This window comes from Microtus oregoni, unplaced genomic scaffold, assembly GCF_018167655.1.
Source record: "Microtus oregoni isolate MIOR12 unplaced genomic scaffold, Mior012 000086F_ref0000336, whole genome shotgun sequence".
Classification (NCBI taxonomy): Eukaryota; Metazoa; Chordata; class Mammalia; order Rodentia; family Cricetidae; genus Microtus; species Microtus oregoni.
In genome coordinates this window covers 3731715-3747219 of record NW_024544552.1, presented here as the reverse complement: position 1 = coordinate 3747219, position 15505 = coordinate 3731715, and the positions used below count along the sequence as shown (strand labels likewise).

Genomic DNA, 15505 nt, shown 5'->3' with positions numbered 1-15505 from the left:
AATTAATGGGAAAAAAAACCCCCAACCAAACAGATTCTTAAATCTTAGAGGCCTGTGACCTTCCCCATCTCCTCCTCAGAGATAACTATTAAGAGCCCGGCCAGTCAGAAAGGTCCTAGCTGCAAATCCTGCTGCCAATCGGGATGCCCTTACCTGTTGGAGGCGGCTTTGGTTTCCTTAAGCGACTGTCTTCTGGACCAACCAGAGGTCTCTAGGAAAGGAAGGCACCAATCGGACTCAAGAGGGAGGAAAGTTCGGGGCTGCACCTGCGTACGGTGAGTCACTCATCGGAGGTCCCTTTCTCTTCACCAATCGGAACGTGGGACAGCCGGGCACCGCCCACCGGGCGTGGAGAGAAAGGCGGGCTGGACTCAACCTGGCGGCTGGAGTCCAGTCCCAGCGCGGTGGATCGCGGAGCACGTCCCAGCCGAGTGGCTCGCCCGACGCGTCGGGGTTGTAACTGTAATGGGCACCGAGGGGAAAACCGGCAAGAAACTGCTGTTTCTCTTCACGTCTGTGATTCTTGGTGAGTTCCCGGAGTTTTTGGAGGAGTAGATGGGTGGTCCGGTCAGAGGTTGGACGAAGGCGCACCCCCACGCGCCCTCGGGAAGGGAGGAGTCCAGAAACCTGCCTGCTCGCCTGCCTCGCCCTAGGAGTCCACTTTTCCGCCCAGGTCTGGGTACTCTCCTTTCCCCTCCCCCACCTGGATACTGGCTTTCCCTTCCCCCAAGCGGGTGATCTGTGACCCCACCTCCTACACCGTGGCCGGGAGCATTAAAAATAACTGGGGGGGAGGGGTTGTCCACGGTTCTGGGTCTCCCCTTCAGCGGGAGGATCCTTCCCGCCCCAACTATCCAGCTACTTATTCCATTCCATATATACCTGGGAATTGCCGTCTTCCCCCTCTCGGAGGACTCAGAGAGACCTTGAGCCTCTCATCCGGACTCCCTTGGCTCAAGTGTCCTAGGAGGAAATGTAATGGAGGTGGGGGTAGGGAATGTTTCCTTTCCTGGCTTTTGCAGAAAGGGTGTTTCGCTCTTGTTAAATTGTGGACCTTCTGGGATTAATGCGGGGGGTTCAGCGTCTGAAGAAGAAATGAAATCTCTAAAATAAACTTCTCAGATCATAGCATTCATAATTCCTTCCTTGAATAACTAGCGAGGAGTCCTTAATTAATCTTGTTGACAGAGTGACGATTCCCTGGGGGAGACTGGGTCTATTGGCTGGTTGATCTCAGAGCCAGAACTCTGCCCTCCCCCTTGTCCGGAATGAGAGTTTTTTTGTTTCTTTGTAGCCTCCCTTTCCTGAGAAACAACCAGGCTCGCAAGCTGGGGCTTGACTGTCTCAGAGGTGTGTTTGGATGAGGCCGAGAGTGAGGTTGGTTGGTTTGTGCCTTGGTCAATGTGTGTCAGCACCTGTATATTTATCTGTCTGATTTTCCCCGCCACCACCCTTCAGAGCCGAGGACCAAACCCAGGGACTTGGGTGTGCTATGTCTGGTTCTCGAGTGTCATACACTACTGTTGGGTAGTTTTGTTGGAACATGTTCTTTATGAATCTGTTTCAAGGTTCCTGCTTTAGAGGAAACGAGACATTACAGTAAATGCTGGTGTCTTCCGAAGGTTTGTTTTGCTGCGTTTTTTGGAGAACAGAAATAGATCATCCACGGTGGATAGATAGATAGATAACGCCTTTGTCTCATCACAAAGCTGTGAACCAGTTTTGTGGGTGGACTAGACAATGGGTGATCCTACTTCTCTTTTCCTACAGATAAGGAAACTAGTCTTGAGAGAGGAAATGACCTTTCCAGTTTACAAGGGGGTAGAAGCTGGGGCTGGACCAAAGTCCTCTGTCCTCCATTCCTGGAGAGCCAGCATCTTAGGGATGAGGCACTATCTGAGTGATTGTTTCAGAATTTGCTGTTTTATAAAATAAAAAACAAAACCAAAACAACCTTCCACCAGATCTTTCTTGTCTCGCTTGAACTTCTCATTCTGCCCATCCATTTCTGCTTTTCCTCATCTTCCTTTCTTTGCCCAACCATCACTTACTTCATTTTAATTTGTATCTTAGAAATGTTAGCCACACCCATTTTCCTGTTTTGTGTTCAGTTTCTTCTGGATCACTGACAGCAGTTGTTAGGCTTGTAAACTTCCTGAAGCTGCCTTCCTTTTCTCTTTCCCTAACTTCCTATCTTGGTTCTATAGCAAACTCCCGCCCAAAGGATTGTGACAGCGACGTTTTGAGCAAGCAGCCACGTTCTTAGGAAGCCTGAGGTGTTGCATTTGCTTGGCGGGGCAGTGGTTCCTATGGAGGGGCTGGGGTATGGGTGGTAGGGTGGAGGAATTCACCTTGCAACTTTTAAGTCAAGGCAGACCTGGGGGAGGGGAGTGGTTTGCTTAGTGCAAATGAGGATGGAAATGGTAGCCTGGCCACTTCATCAGGCATCCTGGCTTTGCTTTTTTCTCTGTCTGTGACCTTAAACTCGGCTCTTGAGCTATAAAACAGGTGTAATAATACCGGTCCTGCCCTTGCCGTGAGGATCAATGGAGGTAATAGCTACATCCCAGGACATGAAGGGATTTCTGCTGCACAGCTATTACCTACCCCTTTGGATTTTGTGAGGTTGTAAGAATGCTGTCCTTACCAGAGTAGGTCAAAGGAAGCAGGGAAATTCCCGCTGGCAAGGCTTTATTTTAGCATTAAATTGAAGTATGGTCTTTGGGGGGGGCATCTGGTCTGAAGCATAAACAAACGGCCACTGTGTCCTTTTCTTTCTGAGTCACTCATCGTGGTCTCCGCTATCGGGGAGGGAGAAGAAAGGACAAGATAGTGTGAGCAGCTGAGTGAAAGACAGCTCCAGCCTGAGGTACTTAGTGGGCAGGGACACACATAGACACGCTGCGAGGGCTGAGCTTGGCGGTTGTAAGACTGGTGACCCAGAATGCTGCATTCCATTCCCTCGAGAACCTGAACTTGGAAAAAGTTCAGCTACGAGCACTGGCCAGTGGATGGGCCAAATTTTATTGTATTCAGAAGGGAGGAAAGCAAGCCAGGGTTGGGTGGAATGCTGACATTTTCGCTGCCTCCTCTTACCTGGGTGTGGGGTTCCCTTGCTAAGAGGGGTGGACAAAGGCCATGGCTTTTGGTTCTTCTGGTGTTTCTGAAGAAGTCCCCTTTGAGGATTTCCAATGTGCTGTTCACGGGGCAGACTTTCCTCAAAACTGTGGATTGGTGAGTCACGCCTACTGCTTCATCCTGGGGAAATGATTGTTCTCTTGAAACTAGAAACTGGTGAGTGGCCACAGCTAGGAGGAAATCGAGCGGTGGCGGTGCTCCAGCAGGCTAGACTTGGCTCTGGAATGCTTTCACCTGTGACAGTTCGCATCCGCTTGTGAGCTGGGCTTGTTCAGGGCCTCGAGCGTAGCTCTGTGGGCAGAGCTGCTGTGATTCTAAAAAGTGTTTATCCAAAGTGCATTGGTTGACAGGATTTGAGATTCAAAATATATCGAAGGGGTGGAGTGGTTCCCTCCCACTCTGTTCTTGCTAAACTATACCTGGCAGAGATTCTTTCTAGTATTTTGTTATGCAGACACATGTGTGCAAATGTGTATTTGTTTTCTCACCATTTCCTTACACAGTAGAGGCTTACAGTACAGTATGTATTAGATCACATCTTGTTTATTTTACTTAATATAGCCTAAAATCAATCAATCAATCTTTCTTCTCTTCCTCCTCCTCCTCCTTTTTTTTTTTTTTTTTGTTGTTATTTTGAGACTGAGTCTTACTGTGTAGCCTTAGCTGGCCTGAAATTTGCTATGTAGATTAGGCTAGTAGTCTTGAACTCAGTTTCCACTGTGTTTTTTTTTCCCCCATGCTAGCTAGCATTATTATAGGGGCTATGATCTTGGCTGCTTGGATCTGTCCAACCTCCACACAGCTGGAATTCAAGGGGAAGGGTGCCGACATGCCCCTCTCCCAAACCCCCAAAGATGGATTGAAATGCGACATACATTTTATGTGGTAAATGAGGAAGTAATGGGGCTTGATTTGAACATCTGTTGGCTTTGAGACTAGGAAATCTCAGAATTCATGCCTATTTCCCTCTGCACAGGCTCGGCTAGGTGTGAAAAGCAAATATGAAGTGAAAAAGAGGTTTCTCAGGATTGGGAGGAGGGTCGGGGAAGCAGTATAAGCAGATGGGCATTGGGGTTTTCCAGGCTTTGAAACCCTGGAGTTGGTTTGCCTGGGACTCCCTGATAAGCAGAGTTTCTGTCCAAAGTCCAGCTCGTGTCATTTGTATTACAGTGTGGGGGTGGGATTAGAGGAAGCAGCTGCCTGGCAGGAAGTGTGATGCCAGGTCCCTGGGTGAATTCTGTCCTGGCAGGAGTCACTGTCCTTTGTGATGGGGGAGGGGGCCGAACAGGTCAAACTGGAAAGTCTACAAAGAGAGGGCGGGAGGGAGCGTGGAGTGAAAGCCCCCCTCCTCTCGCCGCCATTGTTGATCTCTACCGTCTTCAGAAGTTCGAGCCTGCTCTGTAGTAGGACTCACACAGCCTTCCTATAGCCCAGGCGTTCTGTACCCGATCACTTCAACCTCCAGAAAGTGTGTATTTGTTCATTATGTCCAGAGCGTCTTCTGAAGTTCGTCTGCCCAGATGTGAAGGACTGTGTTCTTAGAGAAAACCAGAGATTGGCTGGCTGACTTCCCTCCTTCCTTTTTAAAAATCAGACTATCTGTGAGTTCGAGACCAGCCTGGTCTACAGAGCTAGTTCCAGGACAGGCTCCAAAACCACAGAGAAACCCTGTCTCGAAAAACCAAAAAAAAATAAAAAATAAAAATAAAAATCAGACTAGTGGCATAAAAGCATCTTGAGGAATATTCTAATAGTTAACCGGATGTATATGGAGAGAAAACAAAGGGCTTCCTATTAGAACAGTAGAAGGAAGTAGCTGTTCTGCTGTGGGCTGGACCCTCATGTTAGAAACCGGGTTGTGTGTGTGTGTGGCTTCAGGGAGGTTTAGGGAACATCTACAGCTAAGGACTGAAGCCAGCTTGTTTCTTTGTTTCCAAGAGCTGCAAGTAGGATCCCCAACTTGGATATTGGGGGGGGGGGAGGTGTCAACAAAGCACAGAAAGTTTTGGGAGCAAAAGGCAGGAGGTGACTTGTGATGGATGTGGTGACTTGTGTCAGTAATGCCAGCATGCTGAGATCTTTGACAGCGCCATTGTATGCACTGTGTTCTGGTTATGCTCACATTGTATGCACTGTGTTCTGGTTATGCTCACACTGTATGCACTGTGTTCTGGTTATGCTCACACTGTATGCACTGTGTTCTGGTTATGCTCACACTGTATGCACTGTGTTCTGGTTATGCTCACACTGTATGCACTGTGTTCTGCTTATGCTCACACTGTATGCACTGTGTTCTGCTTATGCTCACACTGTATGCACTGTGTTCTGGTTATGCTCACTGTATGCACTGTGTTCTGCTTATGCTCACACTGTATGCACTGTGTTCTGGTTATGCTTACACGTGCCTCCTTTATCCCCCTTTCACTTCTGCCCATCTCCCTCCCTCAACAAATTCCCTTCCCACTTACACATCTTTCTTTCCTTTTATTCTTTTAAGGACTACGTTTTTTAGATTTCATTTGTGTGTGTGTACGTGGAGGTCAGGAAAGACCTTGTGTGAGTCGGCTCTCCTGCCATGGAACTGAACTCTGGTTGTCAGGCTTGGTGGTGGGCATCTTTACCAGCTGAACCGTCTCCTTGGCCCTCTGCTTGGTTTTTGTTTTTATTTTGTGATTCACTGAGTTTAACCAAGGCCTTGGGTGTGGTGCTATAAACTAGTGGCCCTTGCGTAACTCAGTTGTGGCTACACCATTGTAGACGGTGACTCCTCCCCAGTAGCCATCATGCCAATTACTGGGTGAGCAGGAGGGACCCAGAAGCCCCTCTGCCAGCCCAGACTGAATCTCTAGGGCCCAGTCGTGTGCCATCAAGCACAGCTGCTCGGGATATGAGTGCAACAGCTGTGCTGTGCCCAGATGACAGCTTTTCGTTACCCTCCTCCACATCCTCCGGCTGTTACAGCCCTTGAGAAACAATCTGTAAAATTCTGTTTGTTTATTGTACTGTATGTATGTATACGTGTGTCATGTGTGGAGGTCAGAGGCCGACTGTTGGGAGTTGCTTTTCGCCTCCTGTCATGTGGGACTTGGGGATTGAATTCAGGCTGTCAGGCTCTTACAACCCCCTCCCCATCCCCCATCTTGTGAAGTTCTCAGAGCCTTGGAGGGGTGATACAAATGTCCCACGTAGAGATGAACATTCAGTAATCATTTATTTCCAGCATCTTGATTGGTTCTAAGTCATTAACCACCATCTGCAAAAAAGAAGCTTCTTTGACTAATATAAATATTTAGAAGGCAGTTGAGTAGCATGTCCACTTAGGAAAATAAAGCAGTGGGGCTCATGGCCTATGACCTATGTCCTCCAGCCTATGCTTTGACCAGGTCCATGGTACTGTTCATAAATGCCCTCTTGTGGAGTAAGCCTCCGATCTACTCGGTATGCAGTTGGCTATTCCTCTAACAGTCATGCTGTTACTGCACAGTGGGCACCGTTTGCTTGGCAGGTTGGTGTTATAGCTTGTAAGATCCACAGTTGAATAACAGAACTGATTGCTTTGCTTTCCAGTTGTCTAGATAGCACCTTCCAGCACTGTGAAGTCAGCCAGCGGGGAGGAAGCTTCTAGCTCAGTTCCAGCTGGATTTCTCTATATCCTGCAACTAAAGTATATAGTATCTTTAACAGTAGAGTCTTACCGTCTAGTTCTGGGCGTTGTAGAATATTACTTTTAACTGTGTATAGGTGTGTTGCTTTGGTTTATGCTTCATTTGTTTATGTAAAGGTGTGTTGCTGCTTCACCTTGTCTGCCTAAGGCATCTGATTGAGCTAATAAAAAGTTGAATGGTCAGTAGTTAGGCAGTAGAGGGGTAGGCAGGGAGAAGAGAACAGTGATGTTTGGGTCAGCTAGCCAGGCAGCTGCCAGGCAGACACAGAAAAGACATACAGAATGAATGAAAGGTAAAAAGCCCTGAGGCAAAATGTGGATGAAGAGAAACAGGTTACCAAGAAATGCGCATAAGGCCAAATATTCATAACTAATAATAAATCCGTGTCATGATTTGGGAGTTGGTTGGTGATCTAAAAGAAAGCCCATTATAGGTAGACAGCTAAGAGCAATGGGTAATACAATATCCTCTATGTTTTGGTACCTCTGGTACTGCCTGACCAACATTTATAAGGAAGTATCCTACACTTGGCACTGAGGAGATTCTTTCTTTCTTTCTTTCTTTCGTTCATTCTTTCTTTTCTTTTTTGTTTGGTTTTGTTTTTTGGTGAGACAAGAGTTTCCCTGTGTTACAGTCTTGACTATCTGGAACTTGATTTGGAGATCAGACTGGCCTTGAACTCATAGATGTGCACCTGCCTTTGCCTCCTGAGTGGTGGGATTAAAGGTGTGCATCACCACTACCTAGTGAGATTTTTATTTAATAACCCATGCCTTCTGGGGTGGGCACTACCCATCTTTGTGGAGTACCTCTGTTCAGTTTTTTTAAAAATTAATTCATGTATAAATGTAAGTATGTATGAACATATGTTTGGGTCCCTACGGTGGCTAGAAGAGGGTATCCATTCCCTGTAGCTGGAGATAGAGTCAGTTGTGAGCCACCTGACTGGATGCTGGGAACTGAACTTGGGCCCTCTTCAGGAGCAGTAATTTCCTAATAAGCCACCTCTCCAGCCCCTAAACTTGCAGGTGTGTGTGTGGGGGGGGGCAAAGAAAGAAAAGATTAAAATAAAAATCCTACTAAAGAGATAGAGGCACCATGGTTGTGCTGTTCTCTGTTTGTAATCGCAGCATGAGGGACCCTGAGAGGAGGATGGTGAGTTGGAGTCCTGTCTAGACTACAGAGTGACTCACTTTCAAAGCAGGAACAGCACAGAGAGTGACACCTGTAGCCAGACTTTCCTTTGGGCCACCAGCTCACAAATAGCAGCTCAGAGACTTCCTGGTAACCACGAAAGCTCAGCCTCGGCTTAGGCTTGTCACTCTTGCTCTTCTAACTTAAATTAACCATTTATATTAATAGAGATTCTGCCACGTGGCATTACCTCTATTTCATCTTCTGTTTCTTCTCTGTGTCTGGCTGGTGACTTCATCTTTCTTCTTCCCAGAATTCCTTCTCTACTGGGAAGTCCCGCCTAAATTTCCTGCCTAGCTCTTGGCCATTCAGCTTTTTGTTACACTGATCACACCAATACATTTTCACACAGTATACAGATATTCCACATTTCCCCCTTTTTGTCTAAATAAAAAAGAAAAGTTTTAATTCTTAACACAGGAAAGCTGTATACAGTAAGAACAGTTATCAGGTAGGAATTGCATTTACAATGTCCAGTTCATTGGCATTTGGCAAATTTGGAGAAAGTACTGTATTGTTTATCCTATCATAGTGAGTCCAAAGTTTTATACCTAAACCACTTATCACTGTATTACCAACATAGAAAAATTTTCTTAGAAAAACAGTTTAAGCTTTTAAATCTCTCAACCTTATGCAATTTACATCTCTTTTGTGGATTTCTTTTCTGAATTTGGTAACAAGAAAACAGTAACTATAACTAGACCATCAAAGACCCAAGAAGGATATAATATTACCTGAGTAAAGAGGAAGGGCAGAACAAACAACTTCCAAAACTATAAAAACAGCAGAGACAGCTGGCTGCCTGGACAGTGACCCAAGGTTCCTGTGTAATGTGGAAGCATCCCTCTTTGGCCTACAGGCCTAAAATATTTGACAGAATTCTGTAAAGCAGGGATTTAGCTTGAATGACCATCCTACCTTGTCTTGACAAAGTTCGGCAGTTCCCTTTTCTTGTCCTTCTTATCCAGTTTGGAAAGTATTCTGTCAGCAGTTGAGGCAAGGGCAGTCTCTTGCCCAGATGACTAGCTTTGCCACATTGAAAGCAAACTTCATATGGAGGTTATTCAATGCCCATCAGTCTTTATTAAAGCCAATTGGTATTTCCAGAAGCGTATGTGTCTCACTGTCATGAAAAGTCTTATGTTATTAAAGCATCTTAAATGCCATATTCTGTAGGTCTCCGAAGAGTTTTAAGACCATCTATCTAGCTATAATATATCTCTTACTGACCTTGAATACATATTTAACATGACTATAGGTTTTATTGTTATAGATGACTAACCACTAACCTGCATTTCTTAATTATCCTAAACAGTTTATAATAATAGCCTTTAAGAAATGAGCTGCACAGGTACAATATCTTAAACAAGAGTAGAAACATATGCGGTATAACAAAAATGACCTTAAATTTGTATCAGTTTGCAAAAATCCATGCTAATGTAAAATATTTGAGATTCATAGTTTTTTAAATTTAAAAGTAGGTTAAATAATTACCCTTTTAGTCTGTCATTTTTATATCCCCCTTTTCTTTTTAGAAAAATCCTTGAATCTAACCTTTTTTTTCCGTTTAGTATTTTTATTTATTTATTTTTTTGATCATTACCAGTAACAACTTGTAACTAATCCCCCAGCCCCAAACAATGAAAAACATACATTAATGGACCAGAAGCCACCCACTCCACCTCTTGGGTATGTGGGCATTGGGTTTACTCTAGACTGCTTCCTGTTTTCTGGGGTGATAGCATCTTTAGGGGACCCTGAAAAAATTGGGGTATTGGTCAAGTCCTGGGAGAGCTAGCTGTATCATTTGTTGTCCAGTCTCAGTGTGATGGGATAGTGTAGAGCTATCTCTTTTCTTTGCTTGGAATTGGACTACAGCGTAGTAGTTTTGGAGCCTCAGAAATGGACAGACTTGGCAAGAGATGACTCAGATTAAGAACATTGGCTGTGACGCTGGAGAAGTGGCTCAGAGGTTAAGAGCACTGGCTATTCTTCCAGTTCAATTTACAACAACCACATGGTGGCTCACAGCTGTCTATAATCAGATCTGATGCCCTCTTCTGGTCTGCAGGTAAACATGCAGAGAGACTATTGTATACATAATAAATAAATAAATAATGTTAAAAAACAAAACAGACAAAGAATAAAGACCACTGGCTTCTCTTCCAGAGAACCTGGGTTTGATTCTCACCCACATTACAACTGAAAGCCCCGAACTCCAGTTCTAGGGGGATCTGGTGCCCTCTTCTGACCTCTGCAGGCACCAGGTACATAATCTGGTACAGACATACATGCAGGCAAAATACCCATGTACATAAAATTAAAATTAAAAATAAATTAATAATAATAAAAAGAAATAGATTTAAAACCGGAATGGTAGCTCAGTAATAGAGCCCTTCTTTTAATCTGCACCATGGCCTAGATTCGATTCATAATACTGCCTACATAAACACAAAAGAAAACAGGACTTCAAAAAAGAATTAGAGGGGCTGGAGAGATGGCTCAGAGGTTAAGAGCATTGCCTGCTCTTCCAAAGGTCCTGAGTTCAATTCCCAGCAACCACATGGTGGCTCACAACCATCTGTAATGAGATCTGGTGCCCTCTTCTGGCCTGCAGGCATACACACAGACAGAATATTGTATACATAATAAATAAAATATTTAAAAAAAAAGAATTAGAGAGGCTTATGACCCTTGCCTTCTTATGCAGCAGCTGTTCTAAGCCTCAGTTTCCTTGTCTATAAAATGGGATGAGGGTCTGGGGAGGTGGCTCAGTTGATAATATACTTGCTGTGCAAGCATGAAGACCTGTATTCTCAAAACCCTTGTTAAAAGCAGGGCACAGCCAGGCCTGGCAGTGTACCTGCCCCTTTAGTCCCAGTGCTCAGGAGTCCTGGGAGCTTGCTGTGTAGACAGTCTAGTCAGTCGTTGAGCTCTGGGAGATAACTGAAAAAATAGGGTGGAGAGTGAGAGAAAGACAGAGAGAGTGATCTCTGGCTTCCTCAAGTTTGTGTCTAGGCAGGTATCTCTCTCTTACACACACACACACACACACACACACACACACACCTCTGCTGGTACAGCCCCTTTGGATATCAGTATGGCAATTTCTCAGAAAATTAGGACAACCTTCCTCGAGACCCAGCAATACCACTTTTGGGTATATACCCAAAGGACGCTCAATCGTGCTACAAGGACATGTGCTCAACTATGTTCATAGCAGCTTTATTTGTCATAGCCAGAACCTGGAAACAACCTAAATGCCCCTCGACCGAAGAATGGATAAGGAAAATGCGGTACATTTACACAATGGGGTACTACACAGCAGAAAAAAAAAATGACATTTTGAAATTTGCAGGCAAATGGATAGAGCTAGAAAACATTATTTTGAGTGAGGTAACCCAGACCCAGAAAGACAATTACCACATGTACTCACTCATAAGTGGTTTTTAAACATAAAGCAAAGAAAACCAGCCTACAAATCACAATCCCAGAGAACCTAGACAACAATGAGGACCCTAAGAGAGAAATACATGGATCTAGTCTACATGGGAAGTAGAAAAAGACAAGATCTCCTGAGTAAATTAGGAGCTTGTGGACCATGAGAAAGGGTTGAAGGGGAGTGAAGAAGCAGGGAGGGGAGCAGAGAAAAATGTATAGCTCAATAAAATCAATTAAAAAAAAGACATCTCTGGTTTCCTTAAGTGTGTGCATAGACAGGCATCTCCCCCCCCCCCTTCCCCTAGTGCTGAGATTAAAGGCATGTGCCACTATTCCTGGCTTGTTTTTTTGAGAATTTAATAAGAAAATAGCACTAACGTTAATGTGAAGATTCTGTGTATCACTCTTGGCTATTATTCAGTAGTCATAGGACTCTGTCTACACCGGAGAGCACTTAGACTCTACCCTAGTCCTAAAACACGCACGTGGGAGGAGATAACACTAGATAAATTGGACCATTTTGGAAAAGCCGTTTACCACATTGTATTATTACTTAGATACACTGTGATTTTCCGTAGTTACACAGTCAGGGTTACAGATTTATATAGTTTGTCCCTGATTCTTGTTCATTTCTGCATTTTAGTTTACCTATGGTCAGTCTGGGTTTGAAAATATTAAAACGAAAATTCCAGAAACAGTACACGAATTTGGGGTGGATTTTGTTGTGGTGGCTATCGATATAGTCTCATGTGGTCAGGGTCGCCTTTGCCTCACTTTGTGACTGATGGCTGATGCTTGTCTTGAGTGCCTCCTGCCTCCACCTCCCAAGTGCTAGGATTACAAGCATGTACCACCACGTCTGGCTAGTAATAGTACATTACTTTTAAATAACTTTATCACAGTGTGTTGCCATTATATTATTATGAGTTACTGTTACTAATCTTTTATCATTTCTAATTTATGCATTAAGTCTTATTACATGTAAGAAAGACTATCCAAAAGTTTTGGGTTTAGACTATCTTTGGTTTCATGTGAGGGCAGAACATGTTGGAATGCATCCCGAGGATAAGGAGTGGGGGTGGGGAGAGCACATTAATTAGCTGAGTACAAGCACCAGCTCTCTTGAAAAAAGTCTCTTGGGCTCAGCCTGGTGGCACATACCTATAATACCAGTACTATAGAAACAGAAGCAGGATTGTCAAAGTTCGACTAGTGTGATATACTTACTGATTTCGGACAAGCCAGGGGCTACATACTGAGACCGTGTCTCCAAAACCAGGGGATTGGTGAGAGGGGAGTAAAAGAAATCATATCTCATGAAAATATGTGGAGATGACTGACTTAGTTGTTAATATTTTGTGATTATTTTCTGTTCCCTTGTTTTCTCTTCCACATCCTCCTGTGCATGTCCTTCTGCTTTCCTGCTTTCTGTCCCCCGTCTCCCGGACGTCTGTGTGCTGGTGTCCTTGTTCCCCCGTCTCCGGGACATCTGGGTGCTGGTGTTCTTGTTCCCCGTCTCCAGGACGTCTGTGTGCTGGTGTTCTTGTTCCCCGTCTCCAGGACGTCTGTGTGATGGTGCTCTTGTCCCCCGTCTCCAGGACATCTGTGTGCTGGTGTCCTTGTCCCCCGTCTCCAGGACATCTGGGTGCTGGTGCTCTTGTCCCCCGTCTCCAGGACGTTTGTGTGATGGTGCTCTTGTACCCTGTCCTCCCTCACACAGCCTTCCCTGCAGCTCACATTTCTTCCTCGTCTGTTACCTCAGTTCACCTTTAACGTTTATTTGAACATTGTTCACTTTCTGATACAGTATACCACTGATAACTGATATCGGATACTTCCCCCTCTCTTTCTCTCTATCTCTCTCTTGTTTTTCTCTTTTTCTCCTTTTGTAGTGCTGGACATTAAACCCAGAACCTGGCGCAGCTAGGCAAGGGCTCTACCACTGGGCTGCACGTCCAGCCCCATGCCTTCTAGTTTCTGGCTATGTGTTTGCCTCTCCTATTTATTTGGCTGTGTTTCTTCTTGTAGTTTATCTGATTTACCCCCTTTCCCTTCTTTCTCTCTAGTTGTTTTGAGACAGGGTTCACTCAGTAGTCCATGTTAGCCTCAAGTACTGACACTACAACAAGGGTCAGTTCCTTCCTATCTCCTCTTTCTTCTAGGTTATGATACTTCAGATATACCTGTTTATTAACGAAATACAGAACATGGGCAGGAGAGATGTTGGCGACTGCCAAGTGGGGTCAGTCTGTGCTTGGGCTATTTTTATTATTTATAATTTTTTAAAAATTATTTATGTGAGCCGGGCGGTGGTGGCGCACGCCTTTAATCCCAGCACTCAGGAGGCAGAGGCAGGCGAATCTCTGAGTTTGAGACCAGCCTGGTCTACAAGAGCTAGTTCCAAAACCACAGAGAAACCCTGTCTCGAAAAACCAAAAAAAAAAAAATTATTTATGTAGATTGAAGCATACTTTTAATTGTAGCACTCAGAAGCCCCAGGAGTCTGACCTCTATGAATTTGAGGCAAGCCTCTTCTGCCTGTTCTGTCTACATGGCGGGCAAGTTCAGGTCAGGCATAGCGAGACTCAAAAAGGGTGTGGGTATCACTTTATATTATATCACCTCATATTTTGGAGATATTTATATGTCAGTTCAGATTGGTTTAAATTTGCTTCGGATGGCACCGTGTTTTGTTTTGTTTTGTTTTTTGTTTTGTTTCTCTTAAGGGGAGGAGTTTATATAGCCCAGACTTGCCCGTAACTATGTAGCTGAAGATAGGTGACATTGAACTCCTGAGGCTCCTACCTCTACGCCCACGTGCTAGGATTACAGGCGTGTGCCAACTTGCCTGGTTTTGTTTTGTTTTACATCTGCCACTTCATTTCTTGTTTTCATTTGCAGAAGGAGGGGAAGTAAGTTTTGAGGGTTATCTTTCTTTCCAAATCATGAGTCCTGCGGAGGAGATTCAGGCCAGCCGTGGTTATATGTGGGATTTTTAGCTCAAGAACAAAGGGCCTGCAAGATGGCTTAGTAGGTAAAGATGCTTGCAACTATGCATGTCAATTTAAGTTTGGTTTCTGGGATCACATAGTGGAAGGAGAAAAGACTCCCACTATGTTGAAATAGGAGCGGTGGGGCTGCATCCCCGGCACCCGGCCGCCCCCACGGCTAGCTTTACCCGAAATAATTACACCGAAACTGTATTCTTTTAAACACTGCTTGGCCTTTTAGCTCTAGCCCTTACTGGCTAATTCTGATATCCCGATCAACCCATCTCTAATAATCTGTGGGCACCGGTCTTACTGGGAAGATTCTAGCCTACGTCCATCCTGTGTTGGAGCTTCATCGCTTGCATCTGCCTGGGAGCGCATGGCGTCTCTCTGCTCCAGAGAGCAGAGTCTCTGAGCTCACTTCCTCTTCCTTCCAGCATTCTGTTCTGTTTACTCCACCCACCTATGTTCTAAGCTATGAGCCCAAGCAGTTTGTTTATTACTTAACCAATGAAATCAACAGATTGATATATGACACTCCCACATCACCACTAGTGTTCTGCTGAGTTCTCACGGGCACACTGGCATGTACATATTTGCGTGCACACACAAGTATACATGGTGTATGTGTGTGTGTGCAGGATATATTACAGTAGTTGATTCAGTTTTGTGTACTAGGACCATATTATGTGAGTTATAAATTTAGCTTTGCCACCCACTAGTTTTGTGACCTTGAACAAATTAATTTCTGTGCCCTGCTTACTCAATAAAGATGAGAGCTATAATTGTATCTGTCTCGTAGCATTAGTCTAAGAGTAAATGAATTATAAATCACTAAAGGCCTTGGAGTATCTGGCACATAGTGGATATTCAAAAAATGTTGGTAGTTATTGTATTAGCCAGTGGCTTCTTGATTGTACTCAGTGTCTACAATTCAGATATGATGAATTCACTGTGTAGAACAAGCTGGTTCTTTTTTTTAAGTGATTTTTTTAAAAGTTTATTTATTTATTATGTATACAGTGTTCTGCCTGCATGCCAGAAGAGGGCACCAGATCTCATTATGGATGGTTGCAC

General features: G+C 44.5%; 1 protein-coding gene across 1 annotated transcript in view; it reads left to right on the top strand.

Annotated features, from left to right (window-relative positions):
• The first annotated feature begins 361 nt into the window (after positions 1 to 361).
• The window catches only part of F11r (F11 receptor), a 28440-nt gene continuing 13296 nt past the window's right edge, over positions 362 to 15505 (top strand). The window contains exon 1 of the mRNA XM_041643571.1: positions 362 to 526. Within this exon, the coding sequence (XP_041499505.1) occupies positions 466 to 526 (61 nt within the window). The 5' untranslated portion in view covers positions 362 to 465. The remainder of the gene's footprint in view (positions 527 to 15505) is intronic.